General features: G+C 39.3%; 1 protein-coding gene across 1 annotated transcript; it reads left to right on the forward strand.

Moving 5' to 3' along the window:
• Window positions 1-5,997: 5,997 nt before the first annotated feature.
• MRPL15 (mitochondrial ribosomal protein L15) lies at window positions 5,998-13,669 on the forward strand. Its single transcript, XM_081111410.1, has 5 exons — window positions 5,998-6,375; window positions 7,441-7,595; window positions 8,169-8,334; window positions 11,798-11,921; window positions 12,401-13,669. Exons 1-5 carry the CDS (start codon window positions 6,085-6,087, stop codon window positions 12,736-12,738), a joined length of 1,074 nt encoding a protein of 357 aa, XP_080967536.1. The 5' UTR covers window positions 5,998-6,084; the 3' UTR covers window positions 12,739-13,669.
• Window positions 13,670-13,947: the final 278 nt, after the last annotated feature.

Genomic DNA, 13,947 nt, shown 5'->3' on the forward strand with positions numbered 1-13,947 from the left:
GTTGGCAGCTTTTATATTTAAGATGTTTATTATGACCTATTTTGAACTAATTTTGCATATGGCATAAAATAATTGAGATGGATATCCAGTTTTATTTTGCATATGGCCATCCAATTTTCTATCACCATTTATTGAAAAGATTATCATTTCCTTTTGAATTTCCTTGGAATCTTTGTAAAAAATCAGTTGTCCACTGGATATCCACACACAAAAGAATGGAGGTGGACAGCTTTCTCACATCACATACAAAATTTACACACATGGATCAAAGACCTAAATATGAGTTAAAACTATAAATTCTTTGAAGAATAATACAAAGGTTTAAATCTTTGTGACCTTGGAATAGAGGATGGTTTCCCAGATTTTATTGATTTTTTACAGAGAGGATGCGAGAGGGATAGAGAGTTAGAAACATCAATGAGAAACATTGATCAGTTGCCTTCTGCAAACCCCCTACTGGGGATGTGCCCGCAACCAAGGTACATGCCCTTGACCGGAATCGAACCTGGGACCCTTCAGTCCGCAGGCCCACGCTCTATCCACTGAGCCAAACCGGTTAGGGTGGTTTCCCAGATTTAGATAGAAATTTCTCCAGAGGAGATATACAAATGGCCAACAAACATAAAAAACAAACAAACAAACAAACAAAACCGCTTACCATATTAAGCAATTGTTGAAATTCAAATGAAAAACTAAATGAAATACCACTTCACATTTACTAGGATGACTATAACAAAAAAGATTGATAACAAATGTTGGCCAGGGGTATTAAGTTATAGGTTTGTTTGTTTTTTTCTTGTAATGTTTTTATCTGGTTTTGGTATCAGGATAGTGCTGGCTTGCCTGGCCAGAGTGGCTCAGTAGGTTAAGTGTTGTCCTGTGAGCGAAAAGGTTGCTGGTTTGATTCCTGGTCAGGGCACAAAACTGGATTGTGGGTTTGATCCCCGGTTGGGACACTGGGGCACTGGAGCATGTACTGGAAGCAACAAATAATGTTTCTCTCTCACATCGATGTCTAATCTACTTTCTGTCTGTATATATTTGCCTATTTTAGGAACTTCATGTAAGTGGACACATACAATATTTGTCCTTTTGTATTTGGCTTATTTCATTTAGCATGTTTTCAAGATTCATCCATATTATAGCTAGCATGTAGCAGATCTTCACTTCCTGTTAGGATTACATTTGTATTATACACTACATTTCATTTATCCATTCATCTCTTGATGGACACTTGGGCTATTTCAACCTTTTGGTCTTTGTGAACAATGCTGCAATGAACACTGGCATACAATTCTTGAGTCCCTGCTTATAATTCCTTTTGATATAAACCTTGAGCTTTCAATACTTGATTATGATGTGTCAGTGTGTAGACTTCCTTTAATTTATCCCACTTAGACTTTATGAAACTTCTTGTATATGTAATGATTTCATCATATTTCAGAAGTTTTCAGCCAGTATATAGTCCATAGGTTTCTGCTTCTCTCTCTCCTCTCCTTCTGTTACTTCCATTACACATATGTTTTCGTGCCTAATAACGTCCCTCAACTCTCTAAGGCTCTGTTCAGATTTATTCATTCTTTTTTTCTCTCCATTCCCCATATTTCATAATCTCTATCAATCTATATTTACTATTTTCTGATTCTTCCATCTTTCAGTTCAAATTTATTGTTGGGCTCCCCTTGTGAATGATTATCCAGCCATATCCTTGATGTTCTTTCCAGAACATGCTTTCTCAAATTTTTGCAATATGGATATGCTGAGAATTTTCCAAACTTTAGTTTTGTTTTTTTTTTCTAATTCATTACCCAGTTCTGCAATTTCAGGAATTTTTTACAACAACACCCTACTTCCTGGTACCAAAACCTGTGTTCGTTTTCTAGGGCTGCCATAACAAAGTACCACAGACTGGGTGGCTTAAACAACATAAATTATTTTTCCCACAATTCTGACAGTGAGAAGTCTGAGAAGAGGGTGTTTGGCAGGGTTGGTTTCTTCTGAGGCCTTTCGTCTTGGCTTCTGGATGACTATCTTCTTCCTGTGTTTTCACAATGTCTTTCCTTTATCCAGGTTTTTGTTCAAATATGATTTTTTTATCAGGACATGAGTAATTGTGCATTATGGCCCACCCAAATGCCCCCATTTTAACTTACCTTATGGAAGACACTTTCTCCAAATACAATTACATTATGAGGAACTGGGAGTTAAGATTTCAACATACGAATTTTGCAAGACACAATTCAGCCCATACATCCTTCTTGGCATGAAACCTTCATCCTATGAGCAAGCTGGGGTGTGGGCTCTCCGGGCCCAATATTTTCAACCTGGCACCAGCCATGGTATAGCTTCCACTCTAAGAGTAAGGGCGAATTGGGGTAAAAGGGCTTCAGCTCTTTTGGCTGCACTTGCCTGGAATAGAGCTTCTGTAACCCAACGCTGAGAGTATTAGAGATGCCAGTAGCCTACTCTCCCAGGGAAAAACTGTCACCCTAGTCTGGGAGCTAAGAGGAGGGAGGAAATCCCATCTTCTTGTTCATAGCTGCCAAAAGTAGAGTTCTATCTTTCCAAGCTGGGGGAGGGCTGGTGGTGTTAGGAATGGGACATGGCTCAAATGGCACAGACTCTTGCTGTTCTTACCAAGACTTATTAGATTTTCTTGAATAAATGTTTCTTCATTTGCTCTATGTCAGAACAATTTACAAAGAAATTAAATATTAAAAAAGATTAATTTCACCACTGAAGTGATTGTTTCACTGGTGGAATGTTCTGCCAAATCCTTACACCACCATTCCAGAAGTCCTGTCTCTTGCTTCTTGAATCAGCTAGGATAGTTTGTGGCTTTCAAAGAATTTGCTTATTTTATTGAAGTTGCTGAATTTATTGGCGTAAATGTGTCCACTATATTTGTACATCTCTTTCAATGTTTGAAGGATCTGTAGTGATGCTTCCTCTCTTTCCTGATATTAGCAGTTTGTTTTTTCTCTTTTTATCCTGGTTGGCCTTGCTTGATCTTTATCATTTAACTTGACCTCAAACCAAACATTTTTTTTGTTTAATAGATTTTCTCTTTTTTGTTATTTTCATTGATTTGTCATCTTTCCCCTTTTTCTGCTTATTTGGATTTATTTTGTTCTTTTTCTAGCTTCTTAGCTTTAACCATTGATTTGAGATTTTTCTCTTCCCTCCGCCCCAATATGAGTGTTTATGCTATAAATTTCCCTCTAAGACCTATTTAGCTCCATGCCACAAATTTTGATATGTCATGCTTTCATTTTTATTCTGTTTAAAATATTTTAAAAAATTTATTCTTTGATTTCTTGTTTGATCCATGAGCTATTTAGTAATATGTTTAGATCCCATGTATATGGGGATTTTTCAGATATCTTCCTGTTATTCTTTTTAAGTTTAATTCCATTGTGGTCAGACATTATAGTTTGTATGATTTGACATGGACAACAGTGTGGTAATTGGGGGGGGGGGGGACGGGTGGAGGTGGAAGAGTGCATAGACGTTAAGTGGTGATGGAAAAAATAAAAAAAATTTAAACAAAGAAAGTTGAAAAATCTTATAAATCAGCAGTTCTCAACCTGTGGGTCACGACCCCTTCGGGGGTCGAACGACCCTTTCACAGGGGTCGCCTAAGATCATCAGAAAACACATATATAATTACATATTGTTTTTGTGATTAATCACTATGCTTTAATTATGTTCAATTTGTAACAATGAAATTGGGGGTCACCACAACATGAGGAACTGTATTAAAGGGTCGCGGCATTAGGAAGGTTGAGAACCACTGCTATAAATGGATATTTAAAGTACTTACATTACTTAAATTGCATTGTTTACCATGAGAGAACTAAAATACTGGAATAAATAGTTCAAATTATCTAAATCATCTATCATAAGATAAATGAATAAATGTCAAAAATTGATAAAAACAATTAGCCCCAGCCAGTGTGGCTCCGTTGGTTGGAGTGTTGTCTCACGCACCGAAGGGTCTCAGATTCAGTTCCCAGACAGGGCCCATACCCAGGTTGAAGGTACAATCCTGGCCTTCACACAGGCCAATCTTTACCTTAAAAAGCCTGTCTATTTTATTGTCCTTTTGCATCTAAGATAACATACCCTTGGAATTCAGAGAAATGTTTTCAAGATGCCTCAGGGCCCAAGACCACAGAATCCTTCATTGTTATCTTGTTCCCGGAATACCTTGTCTACGTGCTGTAAATTAGCGTAAAAATTGTTAACTATCCATCAATGTAAAAGAAGTATGTATCTCTGCGTTTTACTCTTTATCCAAAGTCAGAGATTCCCCCCACTTCGCTTTTTTCTCCTGCCTCCCTAATCTACCACCAATGAATTTTATGTAACCCTCCTTATGTTTCTTCCTTTGAGTCTAATGTATAAAATAAGCTGTAAAACTGCCATTCTCTGAGCATTTTCTCAATCCATGAAATTTTGCTTCCTGGCAATAGTCATCAGTTTGGCTCAAACTTATACAAGTTCCCTATAGGTTTGGATGTTTCTTCTGTCAACATTGCCCTCCAAAAATTTATTTCTCACTTTTATTATTTGTGATCACTAATGGGGATCAGCAGGAAAAACTCCCCAGAAGATGGTGAAATATAAAAAGAACAACAAAAAAGAAGAAAAAGGTGATCTTCTGTATTACCCTTACCTAAGACAAACATTGAGAAGCTGACATTTTTAAAGTAAAAATGTTAGGAATTTTGTGCCACATATATTCAATTTTTATATTATAAAAAAATACTAATTTTATAATAGGAGGCAGTGGACATTTGAATCCTGGCTCTGCTGATGGTTGTGAGGCTTTGGTCAAGCTACCCAACGAACCTTTCCAAGCCTTAAAGGGTATTATTAGCACCTACCTTTACTATTAGACTTGAGGCACCTCTCATGACACCAGAGAAGTGTTACCAGATAGCCCTGAGTCAGTGGGAGAAGGCTGTTCCCAATCTCAATCCTTGTCTTCTCATATAAAGGAATGTATACGAGAGATCTTGGCTGTGTTGTGAAAAATCAGTTTATTAAAGCATGCACCTTTACTGAAAAAAAACAATGCAAGCAAACCTATACACCTGGTTTATGAAGCACTGATGGGCTCTCAGCTAATTTGAAGAGCGAGTTGGGTGGGGGTCAGAGGCGTTATATACCCTCCTGTCTATCTGTTAGGTTATTGCTTTTTCAGGGATATAGGTTTCAACATTCCTTTGCTAAATATTTTGGTACAGATTAATTCTCAAGGGCCTTTTTTACCTTGTGGCCTCCCAGAATTTGGGAGAAGCACCTGGCAACTTTACCTTGCCAAGCCTGAGACTGCTGGCTTCTCCGCTGCTGAGGGAGTAAAACTGCCCTTTTTTCTTTTCTCCTTCCCCCTCCCTTTCTGCATTCTCTTGTTAGGGAGGTTTTTAACCATTTGCTCTCAGGTGTCCTTGGCTGGGGAAAATAATGGCTTGTTAGTTATAAATTGCTGCAAATTGCCCACAGTGTCTGGCCTTGTTTTAACTCTCCCGTCTGAGTTTCTCTATCTCCTGCCCTGGAATCCTGTGACAGTTACCAATGGTTGTGTAGTCAGATAATCGAATAAGACCAATTTAACACAGTGCCCTACATTTACTTACCAAGCCTCGGCATGCTCCTATCATTGTTAACAGTAAGGGAAGCCAGTATCCCCGTGTCTCAGTCAAAGCCATAGAAATGCATACGGAAGAGGACGCTTCGTTTGAATCTTACTCACAGGCTGGTATTAGCCAGGCATTTCATAGCCGGACCTAATCTTTCATTTAAATTAAAAACAACAACATTAAGAACATATAAAAATGACCCAAAATATTAAAACATACAATTGTCCGTACCTATTTGCACATATTCAGTTTTATTTTCTTATCTTACCATAAGCTCAAAGCTAATCATTTAGAAGAGCGTTATTTTATTCCAGGCTCCAGGTTGAGCTCAGAGGAGCCTCCCTCCAAAAACTCCCAACGACAGCGTATTTATTGGGGGCGCAAGAGGACGTAGGTTAAAAGTCCGACCGCAGGAATCGAACTCTCAACAGAAGATCACATGGCCACACTCCCCGCTCCTCCTCCAGAAGCCGGACTCCAGGTTCCAGGCGCGACGGGGCAGACCGCGCCGCGGACGCTGCAGTACGACAGGGGCGGGGCCGCGGCCGTAAAGCAGCGCCCTGCGATCACGTGGGCTCGGAGGTGGCGGAGGGCACCTGCGCTGGTTCTCGGCCGGCGGGTCATGGCGGCTCCCGCGGGAGGCGGTGGGTCCAGGGGTCTGGACTTGATCCGGGCCCTGCCCCGCGTGAGCCTGGCCAACCTAAGGCCGAATCCAGGCTCCAGGAAACCGGTAAATGGCTGGTGAGGGTGCGGGGCAGCGCTGCGGCGGGGCGAGGCGAGCGGCCTTTCCCGCGGGCCGCGCCGGGCGGAAGGCTCCTTTCCCGAAGGGCGGTGGGATGAGCACAGGGTTCCGAGCCCCTGGAGCCTTCGTTGCTCTGAGTCTTCCCACGTGGTCCCGACTCCTCACGAGGTTTACATTTAAAAGCATAATTAAGTGAATTAGGGAGGGGCGAAGTCGCAAGAACTGCACAAATGATGGCTTTTCTCAGAATTAGATTTAAAATGAAGTGCTGCCCTAACCGGTTTGGCTCAGTGGATAGAGCGTCGGCCTGCGGACTCAAGGATCCCAGGTTCGATTCCGGTCAAGGGCATGTACCTGGGTTGCGGGCACCTCCCCAGTGGGGGATGTGCAGGAGGCAGCTGATCGATGTTTCTCTCTCATCGATGTTTCTAACTCTCTATTCCTCACCCTTCCTCTCTGTAAAAAATCAATAAAACATTTAAAAAAAAATAAAATGAAGAAGTGCTTTTCCAATATATTTTGGTCTTCATGGGAAAGATTTGAATTGATTTGTCACATTGAATGCCTTTTTTTGAAAACCACTGAATACAGCTCTGAATAGTTCTTAGTTGACACTGTCATTTCGAAAATCAATCCTTGCTTTTGTGAGGTGCCAGGAAATAGTATTTTCTTTATAAGTTAATCTTTAAAATAATGTAGGTAACAATGATATATTTACAATTAATTGCAAGATGAATTTTCTTGATTTTCCTCTATCCTTGTTTGTTGTGGATGTTTAATTCTAGGCTTTTTTCAATGCCAGATTGTCACAGAATCCCTATCTCTGTTCCATCCTGGGGTCGTTGCCTTTGAAACACAACTTGGACTTTAGAAGAATCAGGTGCACTTCAAAGGCAAAGATACTGCTTTAGAGTTTGCAGACATTAGAGCAGCTAGAATTGTAACTAGTACTGGTTGGTTGGATGAATAAATGGCATACAAAATATACAGTGAAAAGGTAAAAAAGATGTTTAAAAATGCATTTGTGGATTATAAAACTCTTTTTCATTTTAGGAAAGACGACCAAGAGGTCGGAGAAGAGGTAGAAAATGTGGCCGAGGCCATAAAGGAGAACGGCAGAGGGGAACCCGGCCCCGACTGGGCTTCGAGGGAGGCCAGACCCCGTTTTACATCGTAATCCCCAAATATGGGTTTAATGAAGGACATAGGTAAGGTTCCTTTTGCTTTGTAAAATAAAAATCCCTAATTTTCACTGAGAATCACCTAAAAAAATTGCTTGGTAGAAATGTAAATTCACTTTGAAACCAACTTTTGCTACTGTTTCTCTGAAATATTTTTGGTAATGAAATTTAGCCAGATTAGTAGGAAAAAAAAACCAGACATTGCACTCAGACCTGCAAAATGGAGATGATAATGCCTGCTTTTGTGGCTGTTCAGAGGCTTAGCGAAATATATATAAAAATGTGGCCCACAGTAGTCATCCAATAATTAATGCGTAATTCAGATAATGGGTTACATTTTCCACAGTTATTTATTTGTGTAAATGAGTGAAATAAATGTTTAGAGAGGTAAATTATTTTTGTGAAACAAAGAAAGTACTGGTTTTGTTTCATTACCAAAAATCAAGCAATATTACATATTTTTGTTGTATTCAGGAGGGATTTATTTTGTTAAGCCATCTGAATTGATGGAGGAAAACACAGGACAGAGCTTTGAGTTGGTATGGAGAATTTACAGAAGATAAGTTTGAGTTTTTCAACCTTTACTTTCTTGTTTTGTAGCTTCAGACGTCAATATCAACCTTTGAGCCTCAACAGACTGCAGTATCTTATTGATTTGGGTCGAGTTGATCCTACTCAACCTATTGACTTAACCCAGCTTGTCAATGGGAGAGGTGTGACCATTCAACCACTTAAAAGGGATTATGGTGTCCAGCTGGTAGAGGAGGTAAATCTAGATTCGATTTACTTTGGAGTTACATAGAAGACTATCTCTGATTTCCATTTAATCAACACTTTGCCTTCTTTTATTTTTATCTTTTTCAGTTGTCATAACCAGTATGTAGTAGTGATTGTGTTTTAGAAAGCCAGCATTTTTTTATTGAGGGACCCCTGTTCTTGGGATGTTCTCCTGTGTATCCATCCATTCAGCTTGCTCTGTCACTTCTTTATCTCTGTTCAGATGTCATCATACCAGGATGATCTTTCTTTCATGAAGGAGCACTCACACATCCCACCTCACCCCCTTGTACATTATTAATCAACTACTCCTGTTTCTTTTTTTTTTTTTAAATATATTTTATTGATTTTTCACAGAGAGGAAGGGAGAGAGATAGAAAGTTAGAAACATCGATGAGAGAGAAACATCGATCAGCTGCCTCCTGCACATCTCCCACTGGGGATGTGCCCGCAACCCAGGTACATGCCCTTGACCGGAATCGAACCTGGGACCTTTCAGTCCGCAGGCCGATGCTCTATCCACTGAGCCAAACCGGTTTCGGCTACTCCTGTTTCTTATACATATGTCAGTAACATAGCTGTGTCCACTAGAGGGAAGCATATGTTTATGGAAAAACCTTTTAAGATTCCTTTGAAAAGTAAACCTTATGGATAAAAGTATCCTATATAATAAAAGGCTAATATGCAAATCGACCAAATGGCAGAATGACCGGTCACTGTAATGTGCACTGACCACCAGGGGGCAGACAGTTAACACAGGAGCTGGTGGTCAGTGCGCTCCCACAGGAGGAGCACTGTTCAGCCAGAAGCTGGGCTCATGGCTGGTGAGCGCAGCGGTGCTGGCAAGAGCCTCTCCCACCTCTGTGGCAGCACTAAGGCAGTTGGACATCCCCTGAGGGCTCCTGGACTGTGAGAGGGCGCAGGCCAGGCTGAGGGACACTCCGCCCCCCCCCCCCCCCGCACAAATTTCGTGCACCGGGCCTCTAGTTCCAAATAAAATGATCTGAAAAGAGAATACCAAATACATAATTAAGCCTCAGTATTCTACTCTGAGTGTAATTAACTTGTGGAAAAATCCATGACCTCATTAGCCATTAAACTGCAAATCCCTACAGCTTTTAAGCATGTGTCTATTAATCTAGCAGAAATAATTCTGAAAACTGCACTAGTGAAGTGGTTGAATAAGCACAATTACACATCATTTACAGCTTTGTAAATTGTTTGACCTTCAGATTTGCAATAAATAGTAGCTATTAAGACTCTTGTTATCCTTCAGCACAGTAATACCAGTTTGGGAGTATATGTTCTAAAGCAGCAGTTGCCAACGTTTCGGACCTCACAGACCACCAGTGGTCCACGGACCAGTGGTTGGCAACCACTGCTCTAAAGCAGCAATTTTCAACCTTTTTCATCTCATGGCACACATAAACTAATTACTAAAATTCTGAAGCACACTGAAAAATATATTTTTTGCTGCTCTGACACACACAAAAAATAGGTATAACTTTGTTTAATCCACAATGGACAGACAGTGTGTTGGCTGTTGTTATTTTTTAATTTAACAATCTAAAGGAAAAGAGGTCAGTGCCCCCGACTAAATAGTTAGATATTGCACGTTTTAAAAATTCTTGAGGCATACCAGTATGCCATAGCACACTGGTTGAAAATCACTGTTCTAAAGGAAAAGCAAAAAAAACCCTAACTGATAACAAAGATATTCCTAAAAATGCTTTATATATCACTGAAAACAATGGAGCTAACCCCAATGCCCAAGGATAGGAAAATGGTTCAGCACTTATGGCATAGTAATTAAGAATCACAGATAATATGATAAAATGTTAATTTTACTGAGCCAAAGATGCCAGTGATTATACAAATGCAGACCGGAATTATACATGGAAAGAATGTGAGAAAATGTGTCTTGAAATTGATGGAATATTTTTGAAATATATTAAACATTTATAATTAAGGAAAGGAACTTGATTGGGAGCCAGCTTATTTCAACCACACCAAATTAGCTAAATATTTTTGTCACCACAAAAAGAAAGGTAATGCTACCATCTTTTTATTTTTGTCAGAATGTTTTGAAATGAAAGTAAAATATAGTACATCCTAACTAAAGTGACCCAAAACAGAGCTTTAAAGTTTCAGTACTGCATTTTTTATTGTTGACCGTTTTCAGGATAGACTATTATTATTATCAGTAAAATCGGTAGTGAATCAAAGTAAATTTCTGTTGTCCTCTTGCCTTTTTCCCTAGAAGGGGCTGACACCTCCAAAGCTCAGATATGATTGTCAGATCTTTTGTTCTTTTGCTGGTTCCAGTCCACTCACCCCCCTCTTTAACCATCTCTTGGCCTCTTGCTTATTTAGGGATAAGGAAGTTAAGTTTTTATATCATACTAGTGGCCTGGTGCAGTATTCGTGCACATTTAAAGGAAATTAATTAGAAGGTGCTGTTGGGGCAGGACGGGCGGGACACGCCCTGGAGCCAACCTCCTGCGGTCCCTCCCTGGCCTGCCGCACCTGGGGTGGCACCGTGGCTCGAAGGGCGTCTGCGGAGTGAGCAGGGTCCCTTCAGCAGGTGGGGTTCCTTGGCCTGGCCTGCAGGGATCAGGCTGGAACTCGCTCTCTGATCTCCCCCGAGGGGTCCTGGAGTGGGAGAGGACACTCTGCAAAGTTGCTGTCGCTTGGCAGCTCCTGTGTTGAGCGTCTGTTCCCTGGTGGTCGGTGTGTGTCGTACCCACCGGTCAGCCGGTTCGCTTAGCTTTTTTTATATATAGATGGCATAGTGTGGTTCAGAACACAGACACTTGTGACTAAGCTCCCGGATTACCCCTGGCTTTGTGATCTTGGGCAAGTTACTTAACTTCTCTGCTTCAGTGTGCCCATCTATGACATTGGTTTAGCAGTAATTCTGTCGTAGAGTTGTTATAATTTTTAATACAGTCTATAATTAATGAAGTACTGGGAATGAGTAGTTAAATTGGCATCTACTAAATACATCAAATGAAAATACAGTCATCCCCACTTATAGGAAATAAAAATTGGTAAGATAAGATGATGTTGTTGGTAGGATGTCAAAGCAGAGGTATTTAAAGTAGGAATGACTAAAAAAATAAAATTAAAAAATAAAGTAGGAAATGGCCTGGCGGGTGTGGCTCAGTTGATTAAGTATCATCCCATGCACCGAGAGGTTACTGGTTCAATTCCTGGTCAGGACACATGCCTGGGCTGCAGGCTGGATCCCTGATGGGGGGCGTGCAGGAGGCAGCCCATCGATGTTTCTCTCCCTCTCTCTAAAATCAATAAAAACATATATTTTTTAAAAAAGTAGGAATGACTGTTACATTGTAGGCACTTTGGAGGAGAAAATACTATAAAAAGGAAGCTTGCCATATTAACTTTTATTCAAAATACCCACTAACAGACTTCGTTTTGACATGTTATAGGGTGCTGACATCTTTAAGGCAAAAATTAATATCGAAGTACAGTTGGCTTCAGAACTAGCCATTGCTGCAATTGAAAAAAATGGTGGTGTTGTTACTACAGCCTTCTATGATCCAAGAAGTCTAGGTAAGTTTGTTCTGCAGTCATTTTCTTCTCTTCCTCTTTGTCTAATCCTGGCTGCCATATGAGGATTTAAAAAATCCTCATGGTTATTTGATTTGCAGTTCAGGCACATTGGATTTCTTATTAGTGGTGTGGCTAGTGGGGCTCCATCTTCTTTTAATTACTTGAGCCAGTATATCATAATGAGGTTTAGTTTTTGTTTTTAAACATGAGGCTTAAATATGATGTTGCCTATGTGTAAGAAATTCATTATTTGTTGATAACCCAGGAGTAACTTTGATTTTTAAGATGCAAACTTTTGAAAACGAAGTGTTTCAATTTGCTTACTACTTAAGACAAGCGTATTTATAAAACAAGTTCTTAGAATTAAGTCCTGATCCTAGTAATATTTAAAATTTAATAATGAAAATAATTATTAAAGAAGATTATGCATATAACCAATATTTGCATTTTTCTTTTTTTTATTTAAAAATGTTTTTTAGACATTCTATGCAAACCTGTTCCATTCTTTCTGCGGGGACAACCCATCCCCAAAAGAATGCTTCCACCCGAAGCCTTGGTCCCGTATTACACCGATGCAAAGAATCGTGGTTACCTGGCGGATCCTGCCAAATTTCCCGAAGCAAGACTGGAACTTGCCAAGAAGTATGGTTATATTTTACCTGATATCACTAAAGATGAACTCTTCAAAATGCTTAGTACTCGAAAGGATCCAAGGCAGATTTTCTTTGGTCTTGCTCCTGGATGGGTGGTGAATATGGCAGATAAGAAAATTCTAAAACCTACAGATGAGAATCTGCTCAAGTATTATAGCTCATGAATTCCCTTCCAAGAAAGCAGAGTTGTAAGAGAGTACTGGAAAGGGGAATGAAACATACGTATTTCTCCTTGCATTTTCTTAATTTGTGATTCTCCAGATGCCCCCCCCCCCCTTTTTTTTTATTGTTTTTGGCGTGATCATACCCTTTTTTTTAAAATCTAAACTTAAAATGCTCTAAACTAGGACTGCATAGAGGAACTGAAATGGCATGGGTTCTGTCTCAAAGGCACAAACGCCCTGGTGGTTTGCCAAAGGAAGATTCTAACATTTAGAGTATTTCTAGATTTTTTTTCATGATCTTTTCATCTAGGCCTTAACTTATTATTATTGTAAATCAGAATGAACTTGCAAGTGGGATGGAATTGATTCGCAGACCTGCTCAGTCATGGTTAGAATTAGTGAGCTGGTGCCCCCTCTTAATCAGTAGCCCCAAAGAAGCCCTGCTACCCAGGGTTAAAATGGTAAGCCTCCAACTCAAGGAGATTACGGTGTGGGATGTGAGTTTAAGGTTTAAGACTGGTGAATGGCTTCTAAGTAGTATGATATTTGCTATCAAAATTGAAACAAAAATTCCAAGTGAATTTTCTTAAGTGATGCATAGACAATTCAGGAATAAGTTACTAATGTTTTTTTCTTGAAGAAAGTAAGTGTTCTAATTCTTATTAATATGCATTTACTTATTTCATAAATATTGGAGATCTTTGTCTTTCAGTTATTTTAAATGATGTTAAAAAATTGTTCAGTGAGAATAAAAGCCATAAAAACAATTGGTAATGTGAAAATTAAGCACAGTTAATTAATGTGAAAGATTCAGCAGTCAGTAAGCTTATTTAGGTTTTCAAAGATATGCTATATCTACCACAGTAGAAGTGAAATGATTCCCAGCTCTATATTTTCTTAAAATAAAAAAATTTAAAAATCTAAATGATGCAATATTTTGTTTTTTTAACTTATTTATGTCATATACTATTGACCTGAGAATCTCAGTTTTTATTCAAGATTATATAGTTTGGCTTGTTATTAAACTACTCCTTAATACAGAACTTGGGAGAATCACTATTAGGATCATCTTTCATGATAGCCAATTAGAAAATTTTAAAACATGTTTTTATTTTTCACAGACCCAAGTAACAGAGTTGGGGTGTTTGAATTAGTTTTGGCTCCATTGGTAGGAACCTCAAATCACAGTTGCTTGAATGAGATAAAGTA

Source organism: Myotis nattereri (genome assembly GCF_964212035.1).
Source record: "Myotis nattereri genome assembly, chromosome: 17".
Classification (NCBI taxonomy): Eukaryota; Metazoa; Chordata; class Mammalia; order Chiroptera; family Vespertilionidae; genus Myotis; species Myotis nattereri.

Bases quoted from the DNA above. Each gene is read 5' to 3' on its own strand.
- MRPL15 (XM_081111410.1), top strand. From the start codon at position 6,085: ATGGCCACACTCCCCGCTCCTCCTCCAGAAGCCGGACTCCAGGTTCCA. The intron at 7,596-8,168 runs GTAAGGTTCCTT...CTTGTTTTGTAG, and splicing joins GGGTTTAATGAAGGACATAG to CTTCAGACGTCAATATCAAC. The intron at 8,335-11,797 runs GTAAATCTAGAT...GACATGTTATAG, and splicing joins GTGTCCAGCTGGTAGAGGAG to GGTGCTGACATCTTTAAGGC.